At 56.7% G+C, this 9,465-nt stretch overlaps 3 protein-coding genes across 6 annotated transcripts in view; 1 reads left to right on the top strand and 2 right to left on the bottom strand.

Moving 5' to 3' along the window:
* The window catches only part of Tbc1d10b (TBC1 domain family, member 10B), a gene marked incomplete in the record, with an annotated part of 12,194 nt that extends 12,079 nt beyond the window's left edge, over positions 1-115 (bottom strand). The window contains 1 exon segment of the mRNA XM_005405250.2: positions 1-115.
* A 3,385-nt stretch (positions 116-3,500) lies between these two features.
* On the top strand, positions 3,501-6,010 carry Mylpf (myosin light chain, phosphorylatable, fast skeletal muscle). The gene is made up of 7 exons (XM_005405251.1): positions 3,501-3,611; positions 4,464-4,559; positions 4,807-4,882; positions 5,138-5,242; positions 5,332-5,410; positions 5,678-5,726; positions 5,812-6,010. Exons 1-7 carry the CDS (start codon positions 3,609-3,611, stop codon positions 5,914-5,916), a joined length of 513 nt encoding a protein of 170 aa, XP_005405308.1. The 5' UTR covers positions 3,501-3,608; the 3' UTR covers positions 5,917-6,010.
* A 353-nt stretch (positions 6,011-6,363) lies between these two features.
* Positions 6,364-9,465, bottom strand: part of Sept1 (septin 1) — a 4,551-nt gene continuing 1,449 nt past the window's right edge. For 3 of the 4 annotated variants that reach the window (XM_005405254.2, XM_005405255.2, XM_005405257.2), the window contains exons 5-11: positions 9,156-9,290; positions 8,960-9,077; positions 7,790-7,891; positions 7,604-7,706; positions 7,244-7,409; positions 6,764-6,854; positions 6,364-6,659 (exon numbers count right to left, since the gene is read on the bottom strand). In XM_005405254.2, the coding sequence (XP_005405311.1) occupies positions 6,573-6,659; positions 6,764-6,854; positions 7,244-7,409; positions 7,604-7,706; positions 7,790-7,891; positions 8,960-9,077; positions 9,156-9,290 (802 nt within the window). In that variant the 3' untranslated portion in view covers positions 6,364-6,572. The remainder of the gene's footprint in view (positions 6,660-6,763; positions 6,855-7,243; positions 7,410-7,603; positions 7,707-7,789; positions 7,892-8,959; positions 9,078-9,155; positions 9,291-9,465) is intronic. The other variant, XM_013504780.1, reaches the window with a different exon arrangement.

The raw sequence follows: 9,465 nt of genomic DNA on the forward strand, positions 1-9,465 counted from the left end.
GGGCGGCGAGGGCCTGGGGTCGCAGGCGCCTCGCGCCGGGGTCTTTCTCGCGCCCGCTCACTCTCTCCCTCCCGTTTGGGGCAAGCGGCGGACGTCGCGCCTGCGCAGACGCGGCGGAGCGTCCGCTTCTCCGCGTTCTACGCCTGCGCGAGGCCTGGCTCATCGCGCCCCTTTTTTTTCCTCCCGCCTCGTCTGAGGATTTGGACGAATAATAGGAGACAGGGAACTGGGTCCCTGCCAATCGAAGGAAGGGTGGGTGGGGCTGGAGGCGGGAAGGGGGTGGTAACCTGGAAAGAGGAAACGGAGAAGGCGGAGGGCTCTAAAACCAATCAGAGAGTAGGTGAGGGCGGGAGGCGGGATAAGGGAGGTAACTAATAAAAAAGCGGGAACCTGAACTTCCTGTCCAATAAGCACAGCTGAAGAGTAAATGACAGCGGAAGGGCGGGGAAGAAGGCAGGTACAGTGTAGTGGAAGGCGGGGCCTTGAAGCTTCCTGGCCAATAGGAATGGTAGAAAGGGAGCCAATGAGAAAGGGAATAGGCGAGCAATGACGGACAGCAGCTATAGTCAATAAAAAGAGGGGAGGAATTCTTGGGTCTCCGAAGATGGTTAAGAAGGAATGACCCCTGGGGGAAGGCGGGCCAAACTTGCGATTCATTTGCTTCGTTAGCCAATGATTGCTCTCTTCCACTTTAGCAACAGAGTAGGAAGATAGCTAGTCTTCTCCACCAATGGTAGCATCAGACGAGTAGGGATGCTGCCAGCAGGCGGTGCCAGCCCAGAGATAGTCGGTGACAACCGGAGACAAGCGCGAGAAGGGGATGACAGTTGGTGACGGCGCAGAGAAGGGGCCGGGAGCACTTAGTACAGCTCTTAACAATAAGAGTGCCGTGCTGCCCGTTCTGAGTTCTTTAGCTCCTGAGTTTCCCTCTGATAGTCTGTGGGACTCTGAGCTGTGCCCGGATCCTGTACTGTCGACTTTTGTCTAATTCGACTCTACTCAGAGCTCCCAAATCCTCTAAGCTACCCCTCTCTCTTGATCTCCTATTTCCCGCAAGAATTTCAAGCCCGGGGCTGGAGATTAGCTGAGCGGCACAGCGCCTGCGTGGCAAGCGTGAGGTCGTGAGTTCGATTCCTAGTACCGGAAAAAAAAAACAAAAAAAGAAAAAGAAAAAGAAAAAAAAATTTCAAGCCCCAAATCCCTTTCCTCACCTCCCATCTATCTGAGCTCCTCCCCAGAATCCAAACTGCAGTTCCGCAGACATCATGCCTCCAGATGTTCTAGTGGGAGACTCCAGAACCCAAACCCATGAATCCCTTTTTTTTGTGTAGTTGGTTTGTTTTTCTTCCGGTGTCAGGAATCGAACTCACGACCTTGTGCTTGCCAGGCAGGAGCTTTGCCGCTGAGCTAAATCCCCAGCCCCATGAATCCCTAACATCATGAACTCCCCTATCTGTATTCTTATTCTTTGAGATAGCAAAGACCCCAGTCCTATCAATTCCTCTCCCTTCATTGCCACATCTCTCTGTGCTTCTCACTTCCTCTAAGAACCTACACCCCACTCTCATGAGCCCCCAGGTTGCCCTTACTCCACAAGCACGAAGACCCAACCCTATGATCCCCAGCCTTCCAACTTCTCAAGCACACCCCCCACCCGATTCCCCTGAGCCCCAGGGTTAGAAGGTTCTGACTTCCATACAGAGTCTGCCATCCTGATATTTCAGTCCCACCTAGCTTCCAGATTCCCAGCTTCTCCTCGGTTTCTGAGTTATCTGGGAGTCTTCACCCCCAGCTCAGACCCACGCCCTGTGAATGTCCATTCAGTGTCTGATCTCCTTCTCAACTCCTCACCTTCCATTTGACTCGTTTCTTGAACACTCCCTCCCTTTTGGAGTCCTTGTCCCCTCCCAGAATCCGGTAATGAGTGGGCTCCTCCCTGGCCTGGACCCCCCATGGTAACCATATAAGGCAAGGCAGCTGCCATCTGAGGCAGGGAGGGCCCAGTGCAGGAGGCCAAGGCCAGCTGCTAAGTTTAGGGTGGCTCCTTCACTATTCTTAAGAGACAACAGGTGGCTGGGCCCGGGTGCCCAGAAAAGAAAATGTCTTAGAAGCATTGGCATGGAGCTGGAGGAGGGGGAGGGGGGGCCCTTTCTTGGGACATCAGGTCCTAGAGGGAGCAGGAGGAGGAGGAGGGCATGGGTGGCTCTGCTAACCTGGGGCTTCCTCTGCCACTGTTTCTGCAGATTTCCACTGCACGGAGAGAAGTGGGGCACTGGAGCCCAGAGGCTTAGGAGGGGGCGCCTCCAAGTCACACAGTCAGCTAAACCAGTTCTTGCCCCGAGTGAAGAGAGAGGCTACTAGCCATGGCAGCTACGTTGGAACGGGAGTCAGCTCACTTCCCTCCTGGTGTCTTTGCGCCCCCTCCCCTGAGGCCCAGCCTTCTCTCAGCACGCAGGAAATGCTCTAGACTCTTACTGGGTCATGTCTCTCTCCCGCTTTAAACCTGTTCAAGCTCCCTAGGTCTCCACCTTCCACCCTCAGTGTCTGCTCACCAGGCCTTTGCACTCTCAGCTTCAGCTCTACCACACTGCTGGCAGCCTGGGCACCTGATCTCTCTCTGCCCACGCCCTTTGCCCAGGCAGACATGCTCTCAGCCTAGAGGCAGGGTCCCGGCCTCTCCACCTTCACCTGACTTGCTCCACTGGCCTTCCCTAAGCCATTGCTATACCCCTAGATGGGGCTGCTGAGCCCTCCTCTGCTTCTGGGCTACTGACCAGCTGGTCCATCCTTTCAGCAGTTATTCCTGTCTCTACCCCTAGACCTTAAGTTCCACCAAGGCAGGGCCTGATTAATCCTAATGAAATTTCTACGGGATAAGAATTATTTCCACCTTGTAGAGGAAAGTAAGGCCCAGGGCATTAAAGCACAAAGCCCGAGACCACAGAGCTATCTTTCCTCACAAAATCTACCCTCTCCTTGGAGGAGATGTAGGAGAACTTCTTGATCCTCCTGCTCCCACAGATGGCTTTCTCCCATCTTTAAGCTCTCACTACTCTCACACACACACTCACACACACAAACACACACACACACACACACACACACTCTTGACTAGGAATGCCACCATGTGCTTGTGCAGGAATTGTGTTTGTCAGAGTACACCCACAAAGCTATGCACACTGCCTGACACACTATAGGTGCTCAGTTAATGGCTAACGGGGTTCAGATTTTAAATACAGTCCACTAAGAGGTATGGGGATCTGCTTTACCTCTCTTTCTTTCTCCCTCTGTCTCTGAACTCTGGCACATGCCAGCCCCCTTTGGAGAGAAAGAACATCTCTTCCTGCCTAGCTCCTAATGAGACACACATCCCAAGACCCACCCCCTCCTCCCTCCCTGGGCTCCAGCTGCCGTGGGCCCTCCAAGAAAGGAGAGGCCCTGAGCTGGGCTATTTTGGTATCTGGGGTGGGCACCCGCAGGGCTAAGGTTACCCTGGTATGTTAAGGGCTCCCTGCGGTAGGACTATATAACCTCAGAGGGACTGCGCCGGGCTGACTCTCTGCTGCTTTCCAGCCAGAGCCGCTGCCCCGCTCCAGGAGACCTAGGCCATGGTGAGTGAGAGTGCCCAGCCTATGCCCAGATCCCTCAGACTCGGGGGAACCTCACCCTAGAAAGACAGTAGCTGCTTCCCAGTCCGAAAACTGATGAAAAGATGACTCCTCACTTTCTTGATATCACAAGAGGGAAACAGCGGTAGCTTCGAGGACAACAGGGTAATCTGTCCAGATGCTCCACTCACAGGGTCTGGCCCCCCTCAGCCTGCTTCCATCCCTCCCCGAAGTCCTCTAGGCCAGCGGGAGGACTCCCACTGCTGTTTTGTGAATGAGAAAGGAGAGGTTTAGCCAGGTGAGATGAGCGGATCGGGGCCACACAGGGAGCCTGGGGCTCGGAGGAGGCAGGCTGAGGGTGTGGAGAGGGAAGAGTGCAGGGACGGGTAGGAGGTGGGCATGCGAAGGATGTAACCCACACAGTCCCTTCATGGGATGCCCTCAGGAAGTCCCAGGAAAGAGAAGAGTCATTTTATTTATTTGCCACATAGAAATGTGGCCACTTTTTTTTTTTTTTTTTGGCACCGGGAATCAAACTGAGGACCTTGCGTTTGCCAGGCAGGCGCTTGTGCCGCTGAGCTATATCCCCAGCCCTGGGCAGAGTCGTTTTAGAGAAAGCGATTCAAAGAGCTCCGAGTCTAGCTGGGTGTGGTAGCTCATGCCCAGAGACCCCACTCCTTGGAAGGCCGAGGTGACAGGATCACTTGGGCCCAGGAGTTCAAGATCAGCCTGGGAAACATAGCAAGACCCATTCAAAAAGCCAAACAAAAACACAGTGAACCCCGGGTAGAAGCCATTTCTTCCTGAGAGCTACGGGGCCAGCCCAGGGACCTCTGCCCACCTCTCACTCCCCAGGCACCCAAGAAAGCCAAGAGGAGGGCAGCAGCAGAAGGCGGAAGCTCCAACGTCTTCTCCATGTTCGACCAGACCCAGATCCAGGAGTTCAAGGAGGTGAGTGAGGCCTGGGAGATGGAAGGCTGGGCAAGGCGCCCTCCCTGGAATGTGCACCTGTTGGGGGACTGCGAGGGTTTAGAATTCCTTCCTCCCCTTCCCGCTTGGGGTGGAAGAGGACAGCTGGCCTGGGGCCAGAATCTGATCTGCCCGGGGTGGGGATGCGGAAGAGAAGTCACCGGAGACCTCATCCCTCACCGCCCTGCCTGTGGGGACCTCACGCTCTCCTGGCCCCTGCCCCCCACAGGCCTTCACAGTAATCGACCAGAACCGAGATGGCATTATTGACAAGGAGGACCTTCGGGACACCTTCGCAGCCATGGGTAAGTCAATGAACATTCAGGGTGTGAGTGGATGGGGGTGAGGGTGGGGATTCAGGGCCCTTGGGGTCCATCCCTGTCAGCTCCAGGTTGAGCCACAGTACCCATCTGAAAAATGGGTCAGATAATCAAGGGGCCGGGGATATAGCTTAGTGGCACAGTACCTGCCTGGCAAGTACAAGGTCCTGAGTTCGATTTCTGGTACCAAAAAGAAAAAAAAATCAAGACTCGGCTCCATCCCTTACTCCCCCACCCCAGGCCGCCTGAATGTGAAGAATGAGGAGTTAGACGCCATGATGAAGGAAGCCAGTGGTCCCATCAACTTCACCGTCTTCCTGACCATGTTCGGGGAGAAGCTCAAGGGTGAGTAGTATGTTCTTCATCCTGTCCCCCAGCTGCCCCTTCCCAGACCTGCTGGGACCCTCGAGACTCTGTGCCCTCTGAACCCGCAGGTGCCGACCCCGAGGATGTGATCACCGGCGCCTTCAAGGTCCTGGACCCTGAGGGGAAGGGCACCATCAAGAAGCAGTTGTAAGTGGCCCCTCCAGCTGCGCCCTGGCAGGAAGCTGTCGATTCTCACCCGTGCTGCCCAAGTAAGGGAGAGAAGAGGTGGGGACTGGTGATAGGGTCACATCCTCACAGCGGTGGAGACAGAATAAAAGCAAGCAGGGGACCAGACCGCGATCTAAGGGTGACCCCAGTGTTCAGGGAAGGCTGGGCGAGGCAACGGGGATGAAAGGGGGCAGGGGACAGGAATCTCCAGCCCACGCTCATGTTCCCCGTTCGGTCCCTCTCCAGCCTGGAAGAACTGCTTACCACGCAGTGCGACCGCTTCACCCCCGAGGAGGTGAGTAGGGAAGGACCTGGGAGAGGCGGAGGGACCCGGAGGGGGAGCACAAGCGCAGCTCACAGCCGCCCCTGCGTGTCCCCAGATCAAGAACATGTGGGCAGCCTTCCCCCCAGATGTGGGAGGCAACGTGGACTACAAGAACATCTGCTACGTCATCACGCACGGTGATGCCAAGGACCAGGAGTAGAGGACCCTCTTAGGCCTCTGGTGGCTCATGCTTCCAGCTTCCACCCCGGACTCCCAATAAAATTCAGCTGGTCTTTTCTTTCTTATCTGCGACAGCTTCAGTATGGTTTGCTTGTTTGTTTGTTTTGGCGATATTGGGAATCGAACCCAGGATCTTCACACTTAACTACATCCCCACATTTCTTTCTGTTTGTTTTATTTTTGTTTTTGAGACAAGCTCTCACTATGTAATTAGGCCAACCTTTTGAACTCACTACATTGGCCAGGCTGGCCTGGAATTCGTGGCGATCCTCCTGCCTCAGCCTCTTACAAGCGTGCACCACCTCCCTGCCTTCAGATGGGAGGGGGCTCAGGCGGAAGCGCTGCCCGCGGACAGGGAGCGTCCAACTGAGTGGTGACCTGAGAGCCTGAGGGAGGCAGCTCCACCGCTAGGAAGAAGACGCGGGGCCTCGGGGAAGCTGTTTTTTATTGCAGACAGAGCGTATATGAGGAGGAGGGGCGGGCGAGCTCCACCGGGTCGAAGGAGAAGGGTGGCAGGGCCGGGCTGACGTTGCCTCCGGAGACGAGACGCGTGTGGAGGGCGCACCCAGGGCGCTGCGGTGGGGAGCACCTGGCGGGGCAGCGCCCAGGGCGGGCGGAGGCGCGCGCCGGCGCCGCTCAGAGCGAGTCTGACTGCTCGCCCGGAGCCTGGCTCTGCTGCATCTGCGCCTGCATCTTCTCCAGCATCTCCTGCATGCGGCGCAGCTGTGCGGGGCGAGAGTGCAGGCGGTGGGCCCGGGCGGGGCCGAGCAGGGGCCTCGAGGGGGCACTGGGGCTTGGGTTAGAGGGGAAGCGAGGTGCTCGCTCACCTCTTCGTCCTTCTCGCGGATCAGCTTCTCCGTCTCGGCCAGAGGCAGCATGGGCAGCGGAATCTCCGTGGCGCTCTGGCGGGAAAGCTTGCTAGAGGAGAGGGAAGGGAGCAGGAATCAGGGCTAGGACCTGGGTCGAATTTAGAGCCTTACAGGCGCAGGTGTGTCCACAAGTGAAGTCCGAAGATCAATCGAGCCGGCAAAGAGCGGGCGCGGTGTAATCCCCGCATGGGGGCAGGGGGCTGAGGCAGGAGGATCGTGAGTTTGAGTCCCTCCCGGGCAAGTTAGCGAGACCCTGTCTCAAAGAAGGGCTGTGCATGTAGCTCGGCGCGAAACCTGTGGGTTCGGTCCCCAGTACCACAAAGTGTGGGGGTGAGGCCTGGGTGGGAAGGCGAAGTCACGGGTAGGGCGGGCCGGCCTGGGAAGGCCACCTCAAGAGGAGCCCCTGGAAGCACCAAAACAGCGGGCCCCGGCTCTCACCTGCGGCTGGTTCGATCCCGCGCCCCGGGCCGGGCCAGGCTCTGCAGGCAGCGGGCCCGGTAGCCCTCGTAGAGCAGGTCGTGCGTCACCTCTTTCAGGTCTTGCAGGTGGGTCTGCACCAGCATCCGTCTCAGGTTCAGGAAATCGCAGTGGTGCGGGTTCTCCACTAGGGGGCGGGCATCAGAGCGCTTCGGGTCTGTCCCACCCTCTGAGTGGGCTCTGCTGCGAGTCCTGGGGCCATGCTAGCCGAGGTCCCGCAGCTGGAGGCCCAAGGACCCCTCTTTTGGCTCCAGGGAATCCCCAGGACCAGAGCCCACCCCTGTTGAAGGCAGTCTGGGCTCCCTGCACGCCTGGCCTTACCCTCCACGGTGCCCCAAGAATAGCAGCGTCCCCTCACGGGTCTTGAAGTCCCACCATCCCTCACCACCTCGCTGGAACCCACGACTGCGAAAGGGATCCTTTCCTGGAGGGCAGGGAGCAGAGCGCACATCGGCCTCTGCGGGCAGAGGCCTGTTTGTTAGTTCCCCTCCGCCTGGCCTCTCCTACCTTCATCTCGGCGTCCTGCCTCTTGAACTCTTCGTCCTCATCCGAATCACATTCTGGGAACTGGTAGATGTTGATCTCCTCCTCCTTCAACTGGTCCCGAATCTCAGAGCGGACAGAGGCAGAGAGAGGGAAAAACAGAGGTGCACACCTGTGAGCTCAACCCTCTGAGAGGCTGAAGCAGGAAGATCCCAAGTACAGTCCCTGTCTTGAACTTAGTGAGACCCTGTCTCAAAATAAAAATCTGGGGATGTAACTCAGTGCGAAGGCCTTGGGTTGAGTCTCCAGTGCCACCAAAAAAGGCCATGAACCACTGACATTAAACAGCCACAGACACTGAGACACAGGACGGGGAGACAGAGAAAGGGAGGGATGGACACAGAAGGACCGAAAGACACAGATAGTGAGAAACTTGGAAGGATCCTATAACAGGACAAACATGAAGAGACCGGGAGAGATATAAGCAAAACAATAGGAGAGGGCTTCAAAGATACCAGGGTTGGGGCTCCTTAGCACCATGGGCCCAAGGGATGCCAGGCATCAGACTGCCCCTGTCCTTTAGGCCCTGGGTTTGTATATGCATCCTTTTTGTTGTTGTTGTGTGCTTGCTCTTGTTGGGACTGGGTCTTGCTATGCAGTTCAGGCTGGCCTTGAGCTCACTATGTAGCCAGGCTGGCCTGGAACTTGCAGCGATCCTCCTGCCCCAGCCTCCTAAGTGCTGGGATTATAGTTATATGCCACCACACCTGCCATATCTATCCTGTTCTGAGCCTTTAGAGATATGGCTGCTTCTGGCAGCTTCTTGCCTATCTTCCTTAGAAACTTTCTTCAGGGTCTAGCCTGCCACCTTGCACTCCAAAAAGGCCACCCCAAAAGCTGAAGTTGGTGGCACGTGCTGTAATCCCAGCACTCCAGAGGCGGAGGCAGGAGGACTGAAGGTTCAAGGCTTCACTTAGGATCAAAGATCAGAGGTCACCACCGGACCTGGCGGCACAATCCTGTAATCCCAACCCTCGGGGGGCTGAGGGAGGATTGTTGCAAGTTCCAGACCAGCCTGGGCTACAAAGTGAGCTCAAGGCCAGCCTGAGCTGCATAGCAAGACCCTGTCTCAAAAAGACAAAAGACAACAAAAAAAAAAAAAAAAAAAAAAAGATCAGAGGTCACTGCCCACACCTTCTGCTTGAGAGCCTGGGTTTCCTTAGGCATCAGGGCGTCTGCTTTGCCAATGACTGGGATGATGTTGACTTTCTCATGCATTGCCCGGAGGAAGGCCACATCCAGGGGCCGGAGCCTGCACCCAGGGGTTGGTCAGGGCCCAGCCCCAGAGTGCAGAGGCCCCCAATCCCCCCCCCAGGGTTCAGCCCTGTACCCCCGGCCGAAGGGTGAGATGAAATAGAGGCAGCAGTGGACTCGGGAATCCTGGATGTTCTTCCGATTCAAGCCACTTTCATCCCGGAGATACTGCTCAAATTGTTCCTCAATGAATCGGACCACTGGCAGCCAGCTGGGGGGTGGGGGGATGTGATCAGAAATCAGGAGGCGCAGGGTGGGGACGAGGACAAGGCTGGCCAGGGCCATGAGAGCCAGACCAGTTCCTTTGGCTCCAGCCACAGACATTGAGGGAAAGTGATGGGAACACAGGTGTCAAAAGCGCACCTCGGGCCAGATGGCTTCCAGAA

Source organism: Chinchilla lanigera, unplaced genomic scaffold (genome assembly GCF_000276665.1).
Source record: "Chinchilla lanigera isolate Chin_1 unplaced genomic scaffold, ChiLan1.0 scaffold00092, whole genome shotgun sequence".
NCBI lineage: Eukaryota > Metazoa > Chordata > Mammalia > Rodentia > Chinchillidae > Chinchilla > Chinchilla lanigera.

Coding starts and splice junctions, on each gene's coding strand:
- Mylpf (XM_005405251.1), top strand. Junction 4,883..5,137: donor GGACACCTTCGCAGCCATGG/GTAAGTCAATGA, acceptor CCCCCACCCCAG/GCCGCCTGAATGTGAAGAAT. Junction 5,727..5,811: donor ACCGCTTCACCCCCGAGGAG/GTGAGTAGGGAA, acceptor GCGTGTCCCCAG/ATCAAGAACATGTGGGCAGC.